Raw genomic sequence first — 14,771 nt, 5'->3', positions numbered from 1 at the left:
TTTTCCATGGAAGTTGTGGTAGAGAAAAAGCTTGCTGGGGATGTAATTAATTACACATTTATACAATTACCTTGTATGCTTGATTCGTAGAAGTCGAGTCTAGGGTTATTTTTGTGGTGCCTTTGATTTGTTCTGAATTGTGATTGCAGGAATCTAAATCACTTTTATATAACGAGCTGACTAGGTAGGTATCTTCATACTTTTATTTCGCGAGAGGGGTATGAATAGGACTCTTTTTGTCTAATTTTCTTCTTTTCCAAAGCAAAAAGAATCACGGACAAAGATATCGCAGGAAACCATTGTTTGCAATTTAAAACGATGTGTAGATATATAATATATATCAGACGCACTATACCTCCAGGTAATCGATATGAAGTAGACATACTTTCCTGTTGACAAAATATGACATCTCCAACTCATAATTATCACTATCAAACATCAGTAATCCTCTTGTTATTGTCGTTGGACTAGCAACTATCACTACCATCTTTACCACATCATTCATTCACCCTTCCCATCTTCTCAAACCTCATGCGACGAATCCCATTTTCAATAGACTTCCAAGTCCTGACGCGAAGAAATAGATACATAGGCTAGGATTCAGCAAACCGCATTCTTGACCATTTCAGTACTTTGATTACCATAGCTTGGCTGTGTAGTTTGAGGACTTCGATCATCGTACTCGTTATATAATGGTCTCGAGCTGAGAAAATTACGCGAGTGGGTCTATATCTGGACATTGGAGTGAATATCGACTATGCCCTTCTAATTCAAACTGATTTGACTGATTGAAAGTACGCTTCAGTAGAGCACTGCCTCGTGAATTGAAATATAGATACTTTGATGAAGAGTATAATGATCAGAATAGAAAAAGCGCAGGGTGTTCAACACTTGCAGACCTTCTCTAAGCAGAATCACGGATCGCGATGGTGTCTTGGGTGTGCTCTTCTTAGACTCGTGCTACTTCCAGAGAGTCGTGCAGCTTCTATATGATAATTGAGGATGACTCTAGTGACTAGTACCTAGTATCTAATATCTTGTTGAGTATCAATTATCTCTTGCGTGGAAAGATGGAGGGGGCGTAGACTTTGATGGTATCCAGTGAAACCGGTACCCAGAAAGTTTTGTTGCATGTCTACAAAATCACTTTTAGAGATTGAAAGTTCTTCTAAAATATACTTCGCACAATCCGTCAAAATGAGATGGGCAACGAGCAGGTTTCCGGCCGGTAATGCTGGTGCTGAAAGATTCATCTAGCGAATAAGGGTGCATAGGTATAGCAAGGATAGTATCGAGTATCTTTCAATCTTACGGTCCAGATCCGCGGCTCGATTTATGTTCCCGGATGTGTAATAAGAATTCTTCCTCTGGAGGTCACATCCTTAAAACCCATAGTTTCGAAAGTCCACGATAGCGCTTGCGAGGAGTAGTCGTTTCATACGGATAGGTTGATACCTAGTTGCTGCATCTGCAAAAGAACTCATCTTTGAAGGGACTTTTAATGATTCTTTCTACCTACTTAGCTACCTACCTAGGTATCAATCGCTACATAACTTTTTGAATTGAGATATGCAACAGACAGCACCTCAATCCATACCCCAAAGATGCTCAGGTCAAAAAGTACTTTTTGATACCACCGCAGCTAGATGGAATGCTGATACTCAAGTGAATTTTAAACATTAGCAATCTAGTCTACCGTCCTATTACGTTCTACAAGGTACGCCACTTTCGGTTCAGATGTGCAACGAAATCTCAACAGAGCGCTGCGGGAAGGGGGGCGCCTGTAAGTCATCTTGCTACTGACCAAAAAGTTTCAGGGGGAAGACTTCAGAGGAATAGCCTTCAAAGGCAGCCAAATATGGTAGTATATAGACTCGGCAGATTCAACAGCCTCGCTGGTAATAGACCATGGATACTGTCGAAATTCCACTAATAGCACCTTTGAAACAACAGTGAATGTTCAACCACAATTTCGAGCATCACTTGAGAGATTTTGTTGCATATCTACAAAAGATTTCATCTTTGAACATACCTTCAAAGATGAATTTTGCTGAAGATCGGTACCGATACGCAATAAAAGCAAAGCTGGTTTCTTTCTACCTATATGATGATAAGTAATCAAGTCAAAAAGTACTTTTTAGTACTTTCTTTCCTACCAGCCAAATTTTTCTCTTACTGCCCAAAGGCAGTAAGATTTAAGATGTGCAACAAAACAAACGAAAAGTCACATGCATAATTTTCTGATTGGCTCAAATGTAGCAAACAAGTGTCCTGTAAATATTCATCATATTTTCAATGTATAAGAAATCAAAGGTAATCTTGGTCATAGATATTGCCATATACAAGCCATCATACCGCCCAAAAGCAAGAGTTTTTAAGGTTGGCAAGCAACGATAGACCTTTGTGATCAAATCCGATGGAACCAAAAATAAGTATGAAGTCTCCCAGTTTTCTGAAATCATATGAGAGTAGCTCAAGCAAGGCCACTTATGCATATCCCTAAGTCAGTGACTACGTTCCTCTTTATACGGATTTATTATCCTCCTTCTCTTCTCGGGGGAAGAAGACCCCCTTTTAAGGCTATATTGAACGCGTTTCCAAAAGCACTCTTACAGATATACAACAAAAATCTAGCAAGCTCACCTAACTTGGCTTTAAAAATTCAAATGCTACAGCTGATGGGCTAGCTATCTACAGAAAGAAGTAATTCTTATATACTTTGAGGCTAGTCCTCTCGCTTAGTACATCATAGACTCATAGTAGTCTAGTAACTCAAGATTATTTACCTACGGTTATATAATAAAGAGATACAAATATATTTTATCCTTCAATTCAAAAGCCATTTATCTTACACTCATCTAATACTTTCCCATCAATATCATTGTCTCAATTTTCCTTTAGCTCTACAATCGCAGCAAAAGGTATAATGTAGTTTGCAAAATCAATCCTCCGGATCTATTCGACTCGCTGTAGTAGATTCCCCGAACTGCAAATTTTGATTTCTCTATTTGGGTACCGATCTGCTATTTGGTTAAGTTTGTTATCAAAAGGAGAATATTAGCCTGACAAGTTAAGTATATGACAATATTGAATGTAGTATTGGGTTCGGGATTGGTACTCAATTCAGCAATTGCTTTTTTTAGGTTCACTTATTCAGATTGGATCGATGGATTCAACTGGTGGTGGACGGAGATCTCCATGTTGGAATGTCACTGGAATGCTTGCCCTTGAAAGACAGTCCCTGGGTACAGCATTTCGGTCAAAATAGTCCGTAGACAAAGAAGTAGAGTGGGTGAAATAAAAAAGAGGGAGGTAGAAGTACTATGCATGTACCATATGATTGAAATAGATTGGCGAGGAATTTCGGAGATATTGTATGAAGATTTGAAGATACGAGCACTACACGTGGGACAGAAGACCGGCGGTTTTTCTTTTTGGTAGGTGTATATCCGGGAAGGAAGTACATACGAACAAAAGATGTATTTTTATCGTGGTTTGTGATCCACCGTTCGTGAACCGCACAATTGGTAGAATCCGAATTGCGAGGCTCGCTGTCCAGGAAGAGGTGCTCCGAAATTACTAGACCTAGATACAGTAGGTGCCATCGTAATAGCTACACAATTCTGCAGTATATGGGGATGTATCTCTGCCTGTGTTACAAGGGGCTCATTGCCGTGAAGAAATGCACCCCGCAATCATTGCGACGCTCTGGGGTGCATTAGACAGATAACGTACTTTGGCTTGTTGCGCACAAATCGCAAATGTTTTTCCCGATAATAATATGCTATTTTTGACTGATGTCAGAAACCGATGCCGAGTATTCAGACCGAGTGGTGGGTTAACTCATCACCCCACGGACGACTTCTCGGAATTTGATCATCGAAGTATCTCGGAGGAACTAAATGTTTACAGCTACCTGGTGGTTGTTTCTCGCGAAATTGTGGAGGTTGCATTGGTGGAGCCCCTCCTTAATCTCGAAAGCGATCGATCTATACGAAAGCATTTGCGGTGGTAATTAGGTAGGAGAAGGAGTCTAACGGCGTTTAGACGTTTGATGTATAGTACAGATAAGGAATGTAACTAGAGGCTCATCTGAACTTTTGGGTCTAAAAAGAGATTAAGCTTAAGTGGGAGTGGCTACTTTGTTTGGAGTATATTAACTGTTTAAACTAGTTACCCGATTTATTAGGGGTGAGGTGGACGTGCCCCTCCCTCATTTTCTTGTTTTGGCTGATGTTTATTAATTTACCGAAGTGCACGTGCCCATCGTGGTCTTGTTCTGGCCGATGTGTGCTAGTCTAAAAGAACCACGGGGTGTTGACCCTTGTTGACTGAATGTAAATTGAGAAGTACAAAGTCGGCGGTGGTCGACGTTGGATGGTAAAACTTGTTCGAAACAATCAAACTACTCACTCTCTTTCTTCCTTCTCTTCAACAAACACGATGACGAACTTAAAATTTATTTCGACGGTGATGCTGGCGGCCTTCAGTACTTTGATAGTGGCCGCCCCAGTCGAAGGCACTGAGAAGCGGGCTATCTCTTCCATAGTCAAAGGCACACCAATGGGCATGGCTTCTGCCGTCACAGGCGGCGGTAATGCGGCAGTTGTGTATCCGACCACTATCGCGCAGTTAAAGGCCTACCTCACCTCAGACGAGCCTCAGAATATCGTCATATCCGGAACTTTCAACTTTCTCGGATCAGAGGGCACAACTTCATTAACAGCTTGTAATTCCTATTCATGCACACCCTCGAATGGAGGACAGGCGCTACTTAACACCCTCGGTGGATGCGGCTCGACCCCAACATACAGCGTGTCTCTTGATACTGCTAGTTATCAAGGTATCAATGTCAAGTCATCGAAGACACTTGTCGGTAAGAACGGCGCGACGCTCAACGGCAAAGGCTTGCGCTTTGTTGGCGTCTCGAACATCATCATCCAGAATATCGCCATCACCAATCTTAATCCCAAGTACGTCTGGGGTGGTGATGCGCTAACTTTCAGTGATACCAACAATATTTGGATTGATCACGTCACTGTGAGTTTTCTCTGACATGCTGGCAGTGAAGAAAAAACCAACTAATTTTTGTTTTACGTAGACATCCAGTCTCGGCCGTCAGCACTACAGCTTCGGCACCGGTGCCAACAACGCAGTTACAATCTCTAACAGCTTCATCAATGGCAAGACAGCTTACTCTGCAACGTGCGACGGACACACATACTGGGGTATGGAATTGGTAGGATCAGGGGATCAAATTACATTCTACAGTATGCCTCTCTTGAATTTTACCCCATGAAAATATAGCTGACCACTACACTCATAGAAAATTACGTCTATAACACTTCTGGCCGCACGCCTGCACTTTCTGGAAACACACTTTTCCACGCCGTGAACAATGTCTGGTCCTCAAACTCCGGTCACTTGCTCGAAGGAGACAAGAATGGCATGGGTCTGTACGAAGGTAACTACTTCACGAACGACCCAATAGTGGTGCAACCAGGCTCTTCGATTCGTCTATTCAGCTCGAACGCTGCCGACGTGTCCAAATGCGCGGCGTACCTTGGCCGTAACTGTGTCTCCAATGGTCTGTCTAGCTCGGGTGCCTTCAGCTACTCAGACACGAGCTTCCTTTACATCTTCCAAGGAAAGGCCAACATTGCCTCGGCAGCTGCAGTTTCATCGATTCAGAACACTGTCCCTACCACGGCAGGAAACACATTGTGATCAGCCCAGGTGGCATATTTTGATGGTGCGTCGAGCTTTGACAACTCGTTCACATATGGAAGTGGTCATTAGGAGATTCGGTCTATTTCGTTTGAACGTAGGAGGGTTTCTAGGTGTCTGAAACATGATCACAGTCAACCATCTTCGAGTTTCCAGAATTATATATTTTAATCTTTGTATATAGTTAATATACATTCTTGTGGTCAATTGCTCTGCAGTACATCATTGAAACCTAATATACACATCTGTGCTCTAGACTCATTATCTTCTCATCACAAGGCCGATCATCTATGACAGGAGTTGCCACTTCCGGTACCTCAAACTAACCAGATGAATGTTCCTCTCTTCACTGTATATCCCAATCATCGGTTCCGGCTTCTCTTTTGGCATAAGCAATATCCTGGGTTTCTAAAAGAATCTGCCAGCTTTCTTTCTTGTCTGATAAATTATTGCGTTTGTGACGCTTAGTTGGGAGGTAAACAGATGTTGTCGAAGCCATTGCAGTTCCGTAAAGTTGTCGCCAGGTAAGTCTCTAACACGATGCTTCTTTAGAACATAGTAATCCAAATAATCACCCTCTCTACATACAACGTAGTTCAACAAGATCCCACGGCTTCGCCGTCATTGCAGAATCCTACAGCCTGGCATGAACTATATCGGAGCGTCCTGTTTCGCGATACCCAGAATATGGAGGAAATGAGACTCTGTATTCAATGGATCTTATACGCACAGCGACCATTAAAGCAAGAGGAATAATACTTTGCATCCTTATCAGGATTGAAACCCCACGATCCTTTTCAAATACGGGATGCAAAGGTTGTAGACGTGAACGAAGTGAGTCTATTCATTCTCAGTTCTTCGAAAGGTTTAGGAGAGATCACGAAGTCAAAAGTAAAATCCACACTGCACAGTTCATCCACGAATTAGTGAGAGACTTCTCGTTACAAGAAAATGGACTTGGTCAAATATTAGCGGATATTAAAACGAACGCTGCTGGTTCAAGTCATAAACGATTGAAAGGGTGTTACATATATCACATAAGATACATTAGGAACGTGTTACCATACAAGTCCAACCTCCCCAACCTTCTGTCAGCGAATGTCCCAAAAGCTGCAGAACTGCGTTTGGATATATCGCGTCGATTTCCGTTCCTAGAATCTACGATTCACAACAATCTATCACACGCAGAAAGTTCACAGGCTGAAGTGTTGATCAACGTCAATTTATCGTCGAGTTCAGAATAAGCGATTCGGTGAATCTCAACAAGCTACGGGAGAGGACTAAGATCTACCGTCTTGACGAAGTAGCTGACCTTTTGTATATCCTTGCCAAACGAGATTTTCCTAACCTCATCGATTCTTGTCGAGATGGAACATGGCAAAAGAAAACCAGTTACAGTGGAAGATATCGGAATCCAACGTTTGCTGCTATTGTCAAAAACAGCCGTCATGAATGTACTTGTTAGGAATAATATTTTTATTGATCCTCATGGTGTGGCGCTTTCATATACGGGAAAGGAAGTCTCTTCTTTCTGAATTAAGAAGGAGTCCGCCCCGCTCATCCCTCAATTTTTGCAGATTTACAGTATTGATGTTGTTTCATGGGGAGAGGTGCTGAGTTATGCACTAGAAAATAAGAGGAGGATGTTGGCAGAGCTACCTCTTCAGCGAGCAGTGAGGGACAATATAGCTGTGGAAGGTTATGGTTTCCTTTGACGAGAGTTGTAAATCACAAGGAATTTCATCTACATCTTATCCGTTTCGTTACGTCATTACCAGAAAGCGACAATAAAATACTTTCATGGGCATCAGTCTCAGGAACCCACCGTCCAGTCAAACATTTTTTGACGAGTTTGAATTGAATATAGGTATCAGTGCCGAACACTATGGTAGTACACTAAGACATTGGTACATGGATACTGAGAATTATATGTATTGAACGCATAATAGAAGTCACTTTTGCAGGTATGCAATAAAGCCCTGACAGGCTCGTCCAAATTCGATCTTAAGAATTCAAATGCTACAAGTGCTAAGAATCGTACCTATATATCAGATAGCAGTAGTGCGGGCTAATAAGTCGCTTTTCTCGGCTTCTTAAAAAGTACTTTTTAGGACCAAATCTTTTTGTAGATGTGTAACAAAATTCTTGCTTCTGTCCATCTAGGAGGCATATATGGCTAACGCCGAAGAGACAATTTCGGATATGAAAGATATGGGTAGCCCGTGTTAGACCGGAAGACAAGTAGTCTATATCTGTAGTCAGTCGCAATAGAGATCAAAAACGGGATTTTGCCGATATTTCCGGCGTCTTGAAAAGTACTTTTTGAACTTCAGATATGCAACAAAACTTTTTAGCATGATATTAGTTTTGTCGATTCCGAATTCGTTGGCTTAGATAAATGACTGGTCCGATCTCCAGTGCAAACACTTTTGGTCGGGTTTCTCAACGTTGTCAAAAAGTACTTTTCAACACCAAGAACTTCTGATTAGACGTGCAACAAAACTTTTTAAATTACACTACTATTGTAGAACTTTCGATTCAATATTCCAAAATACACAGGATATTTAAAGTCTATAGAAGACTGTTCCTGTATCTCGTTATTACGGAGTGAGAGACTGCTTAAAGTTGAATGTGGTCAGAAAGTGCTTTTTAGATCCCAGAAATTTTGGGGAGCAGACGTGCAACAACAAAACTATGAATGGGTGATCGGTTGCTTGAAGCTGGGCTTGTCTCCATATATTAGTTAAGCCGAGCATATGTTCCATCAAGAAGCATGCAATTCCTCTCTGTGGCTACAAAGCTACATCAGTGATCTTTAGATATACCTTGGGCATAAATCGAGAACAGTTGGACGCATCTTTCTTTACAGCTTTGTTAGATCGACACAAAACTCTTGGGCGCACCCAGTCAGAATAGAGAAACAGTAACTCCCACGGAACACGCATGTCGGAAGCTTGGATTCGATCAGGAAGCATAGACACGTTCTATATGGCTACCTACAGGTGACATACCTTGAACCCTATAAAGACGTTTTGGAGCAAAAACTAACTTCCTAAAAAGTACTTTTTCGCAAATTCAGGTATGCAACAAAACTCGACTGCCAGACCAATCGAGCATACAAGATACTTTGTCAATCTTAGAAGTAGAATAACTCTTCATATGAGAAATTTAAGAAGCTCAAAATTAGCCAGGTAGTAGTAAACCTGCCTCTGCAACGTACTATCTACTTAGTATAAAAGCAATTTTGAGTAAAGAACTAATCCCTCAAAAAGTGCTTTTTCGCAAATTCAGATAGTCAACAAAACTTTTTTATTTTCGAATTTCCCCGGATGATAATCAGATCAGTTGGAGAAGATGATAAGCCAAATTGAAACAGATGTGCACTTCTTGAAAGGATAGTCGATCAGTATGATACATTCTGTAGATTAGGTAGGGTATTTTCGGTCGTAACATCAACTATGAGTGTGAATATATTTGATGATAGTGCTTGATAGTACAAGTACAGCTAAGTATGATGGTTGGTCGGAGTGAGCTCCCATTGGGTCCCCATTCGAGAAACTTCTCTCCGTAACGCGACTGAATGTTGGGTTGTGAAAGGTCAATGCCGGATTGTAGGTCTGCTGGGAGCATAGAGAGATATTTCTACTGACAGCATATATTTCAAAGCTGTGTAGGCCTGGAGGCAATTCTCATAGGATTCTCTTCAAGTACAATAGTAGCATTCCGGGTTAACCCATAATACTGACACAACCATAGGCATGAATTGTGTTGACTACTTCTCGCTTGAGAGCGACAAATACTTGAGGGGTAAGATAAGTGCATGTCTTTCATAATTGCGTAATCTCCACTGACATACAAGGGAAGTATGTTGTTCGCCGATATGATAGAGTAATGTTTTGGCTAATTTGGGGTTCGGCATGTAAATGTAACACTGAACGGCACGTACTGCTAAGAGGGTAGTATCGAACGGAATATCGAAGGTAAGATCACGAATAAATCAGTTCTTTTGCTCAGCCAAATACATCATCATATACTTATATTCTGATGGTAATTCGGATACCGCGGACAAGTTGAAAAACATCGAGTGAGATATCTTTTCATTTCCGCGGAAGAGTCCAGGCTTCGGTATCACGAATAATTCGGCGACAGCAAAAGAAAGACAGATAAAAACTTCCCTGACCATTTTCTTGCATAAAAAAGGTACAAATAGTCAGGTGTCAAATATTGACAGGCTCGCATTGAGATTCTGTGGCGGTTGCTTGTACAAGTGCTGGTTGTTCTGTCTTTTGTTGCACATCTGAAAGTTGGCCGGAATTATTGCAACAGAGATGAGTTGCTGAGTTAAGCTTGGTACAGTGTCTAAAGTATGACATTCATACGAAATTGGGGGTTGAGGACGGTTAGTGTGATTCTAGATCGCTGGTGTGCTGGCTGCCGGAGAATGCTGAACGTTGTGGTTGTTCCGCCAGTCATGATGGTTACAACATGAGATCAAGTCGTACGGCAGTACACAATACAGTACATTATTGACATATCATGTTCACGATGAGAAGTCGTGACCTGAATTAAAGGCTGGTAAAAGCTGCAGATGCTGCACTTTGAGATGTTCGCTGAAAGTTAAAACTTATGCCTGGGTACATCTTTAGTTACTTGAGGGGAAATGACCAGAAAACTGACACCAATCCATTAGAGGAGCTCTTTTGTACACAATATTGTGCTTTAGTAAATGCCAAGTATTTTTTGTGGTAAAGCCCTGAATGAACTGTTACATTTGAATTGAGTTCTTTGGTGATCGATGCATCAATTCTCTGACTTGTCGACACTTGCGTTGACCAGCTTTTGATAGCTACACAAATGCATATTGAACGCGTGTTAATTGATGTACGGAGGTCTTTAACACACCTAGACCTGTAGGTAGCCCAGTGCATTATCGTACCGGTATTTCGAGATTCGTATCGCAACACGCGCTCTGTACCATGCATCTGTACTTCGGCATAATATGTACTTTACTTGTGCATCATTGCCATTCATGTACTCATATCCTCTCCAAGTTTCTCCCCGCTATTGACAAGATCCTCATGACTGGCCATTCAAGTGTTCAGCAAATTCGGATCGAGGAGCTTTGAATATCATTATCAAGACGTCAATCAGACCTAGGTCACTTTTCGCCCACAAATGTTCTCTACTGGACCCCTTCAATCCATAAACCTCTAGACAGGTACTTTTTTGTATCTCAAGACTTCTTGAGAACGTAAGGGCCTATTAATTGCTAATAGATTAAAACAAAATTCAATGACTAAACCGCCAACAAATTTGAGATAGGCAAATTTCAACAATGGAAAGAACAGACCTGCTGCACCTGCTGTCATTCCCAATGGTCTTCCTACTCCTCAGAATACCATCATTCATACTCCAGGCAGCGATTCTAGCCTTGAATCTCCAATCATTGCCGACGATGAGATGCTTTATGAGAATACTTCATTATACACTACCAACCACGGCATGGACTTCTTTGGCCCAGCATACCCTGCTGAAATGAACCTGTTCCAACCCCCACAATCATTGAACATGGAATATTCTCCCATCACGGACAACTCCTTCTCTCCTGATGGACAATCGCCATTTGATGCAAACTCTCCTTTCAACTCCACATCTGTTCTTGGTGCTCAAGATCAATTCCAAGAGACTATGCAAGCTTACCCACCAAACGATGAATGGGCCGCTTATGAGCAAACTGATCTTTACAGCGCCCCAGCTCAAATCCAGATTCCATCTAACCACCAAATCTACCAAGATATCATGGGTCAAAATGCCATGGCATTCGAGACCTCGGGTGTCACATATCAAACTCAACATCAACAACACCAACCCCAACAACACCCACAATCTATGGCCCACATTTCACCTATCGGTGAAGGTAATACCATGCTTTACACACCAAAATCTATGCAAGATTTTGATGAGGGATTTGAAGACTTTGTTCCAAACAACACTCGCATGACCACCAATGGTGTTCAAGATTTCCAACTCTTTTCTGCACCTCAACAAAGACAAAACAGCAACCCTGCTCCACTCTTTGGTGAAATCATTCCTCAAGCACCACTTGGATTTCCTGGCATTCATCCCGAGGATTTGATTGCATTTTATGCTCAAACCGCTGCTAATTCTGCTGCTGGTACTGGCAACCACTTACCACAAAACCACTACCAAAACCATCAACAACCTCAACAACATCAACAACATCAACAACAATTGCATCAAAACATGAACATGACAATGGATTGGTCTTCTGATGATTATGGCTACAACAGTCATTAGATATCACGTGCAAGCAGTGGATACAATGACAATCCCATTTTACAACCTTTTAAATTCTTGGCATTAGCATAGTTGCATTTTTTATCGTTGGCGCTTTTTTGCATTTTTCCAAATCAGTCTTACGAAAGTTTCCAAACTCGCTGTTTTTTTCTCAACAATTTTTTTCCTTTCTTGATGAATTGATGAGTAGTAGTTAATGTGTGGGGGATTCCATTATGGAGAGGTTGAGTTCGATTGAAGTGCTTGGTGGATGTGGAATATAATGGATGGATGGGGTTTCTTAGATCTCGACGGGTGGTCGACCGTTGCACCGGGACGGGACTGACCGGGGATATTTTTATCATGATTTTTATTTTTTTTTTTTTTTTTCTGGGAGAGATAGCAGATGGAAACAGATCTCGCGTTTTACAGTAGCTGATTTGGATGGTTGGTATGGATGGATCTTGAGTTTATTTTCATTTGATTTGGCTGGATGGGAGTTGAATTGAATTGAACTGGGGTTTCTACTTAGGGTTCTATCTGAATTGGATGGGTATTGATTGATTGGAAGGAAATGGGTATTGAACCCGGGGAATGGGAGGATGGTGGATGGTGCATAGGAAGGGAAGGGGGGATGAGAGACAAGTCGATGGATTGATGGCATGGCAAATGGTATTGGAAGAGATTCTAGAGAGGAAAGATACGTAAGATACATGACCAGACAGAAATACTTTTGATAGAAATGAGATTATTATCATATTCATTTATATGACTGATTGACTTGAATCCGGTGATTGTTTTGTGACTTGTGTGAGGTGTGTTATGGATGTTATGACTCGGTATCTGAGGGGAAATGTTTGCGGAATCCTTGTATAGTATGTAAGAGTTATGGCCCTGGCTTATCGCACACTTAGCGAAAACACACCAAAAACCCTCATTTTTTCAACTTTTTAACTATATATTATTTTGATATATAAATAGATTGAATTATTGAAACTAATATAAATAATAGAAAATCAATAAAATAATTCAAAAAAATGAAAAAAATATTTTTGATAATTTTTTGTAGAAATTTATAAGTTTTTAAAATTAGAATTTCTGAAAAATTAAAAAAAAGTGATTTTTTTGTATAGAAAAAATGTTATATATTAAAGATTTTGAAAATCTTCAATTTTAAATACTTATAACTTTATTCAAAAAATTATTAAAAATTATTCACTCATTTTTTAGGAAACTAATAATAATTAATATTTATATAATCAATTTTCAAATTATATCTTTGATTCATTAAAAAATTAAAAAAAAATTAATTTATATAGGAAAACAATATTTTTGCAGGGATTTTGTTACGAAATAGGGTGGTGTGTAATAAGCCGAGGCCATAACTCTTACATTTCACCTTGATTAATACATGCACTTGATAATACAATTGAGAACGCTCAAGCATATCTACTCCTCGCAGTTGAAATTAATAGTAGGTATACGCTCACCACTTGCTTCTTGAATTAAAGCAAGGTAGAGTATTTTCCAGCCAGGGGAAGCGATATGGTTGGAATTTAAAGGTTAAAGGTGATGTGATGACTAGATAGGTAGGTAGGTAGGTAGGTAGGTAGGTAGGTATCAAAATTGTTATTAATAAGATAGATGGATAGATATCTTTTGTCTCTAATTGATATTTCTGATTAACATTTCGAGAAATATATATATATAAAGATGGATGTGCTATTATTCTCTTTGACTACCTAGATACTATACTAAGGAGGGAGGGATTATATATCAATATTGATATTGATATTAGTAAAGCTGATAGATATTTCGAGGAGCTGAGCTGCGCTGAGTAGATAATTGAAATAATGATATACTTTGTATATGTATATGTATATGTATAACCTGATACTGTGGATTTTGTTGTTTTGATAGTTGGGGAGTTTTTCGTAGATGGTGTGTATGTAGGAGGGGGGGTGGAGGAGGAGGAAGGGAGGGAGAGGGTGGAAATCGATGGATGGATGGATGGATGGATGGATGGATGATTGATTGATTGATTGATTGATTGAGATTCGTGCTGCTGTGCAGCTGTGTTGTTGGTGTTGTTGGTATCAATCAGTATTAACCTTACGATTATATATTATGTTTCTTTTGGGGGAGGGGGGGGATATATAGGCAGAACTTATATAGCTAGAAAGAAAGAAAGTAGCTCGAAAAAAAGAAAGAAAGTGGGTAGCTCTAGATCTCGATCTAGATATGTAATTTTTATATTGAGTACCTAGCTAGGTAGGTAGGAAAGTAGATATTGGATATTGAATATTGAATGTCTCTGAACACGATAAGGGTTATGTCACCCTTACAATGGACGCCCAAACCAAACCACCACATATCCGTCTCCATCTACATCTGCATCTACATCTAAAATTCCACCCCCACCCGCAGTCAAGAGCACTCGCACCAACTCGCGTGCGAATTTCGCACCCACTGGATCACAAGTAGCGACGACTACGAATTGAGTCTGTCTCTTGATTTCCGACGCTTCTGACGCTTCTGGATGATTTATCTTATCAACCTACAATTTCTACGATTTGTGGAAGGAGAGAGAAGTTGCGAAGCTGTGAAGCTGTGAAGCTGTGAAGCTGTGAAGCTCGATTGCGAGATTTAGTAGGCGGGTAAGGATGGGGATTGATGCATTGAAGCATTGATGTGCAGCGAAAAGATCGCTTAGGGTTGCGGGGGGCGAGGAGAGATGCGGATGTTGT

The 14,771-nt window shown here is 40.6% G+C and overlaps 2 protein-coding genes across 2 annotated transcripts; both read left to right on the top strand.

The window, feature by feature from the left end:
- Positions 1-4,443: 4,443 nt before the first annotated feature.
- On the top strand, positions 4,444-5,727 carry EAE97_003598 (uncharacterized protein; the record flags this gene model as incomplete). The annotated part of the gene is made up of 3 exons (XM_038874110.1): positions 4,444-5,040; positions 5,102-5,270; positions 5,327-5,727. 3 exons carry the CDS (start codon positions 4,444-4,446, stop codon positions 5,725-5,727), a joined length of 1,167 nt encoding a protein of 388 aa, XP_038734719.1.
- Positions 5,728-10,805: 5,078 nt separating this feature from the next.
- EAE97_003597 (uncharacterized protein) lies at positions 10,806-12,045 on the top strand (the record flags this gene model as incomplete). The annotated part of the gene is made up of 2 exons (XM_038874109.1): positions 10,806-10,823; positions 11,050-12,045. The coding sequence occupies 2 exons, from the start codon at positions 10,806-10,808 to the stop codon at positions 12,043-12,045; spliced, it is 1,014 nt and encodes a 337-aa protein (XP_038734718.1).
- Positions 12,046-14,771: the final 2,726 nt, after the last annotated feature.

Source organism: Botrytis byssoidea (genome assembly GCF_014898295.1).
Source record: "Botrytis byssoidea strain MUCL 94 chromosome Unknown BBYS_006, whole genome shotgun sequence".
Classification (NCBI taxonomy): domain Eukaryota; kingdom Fungi; phylum Ascomycota; class Leotiomycetes; order Helotiales; family Sclerotiniaceae; genus Botrytis; species Botrytis byssoidea.
The sequence above is the reverse complement of the archived record's forward strand: the minus strand, read 5'-3'. Positions and strand labels throughout refer to the sequence as shown.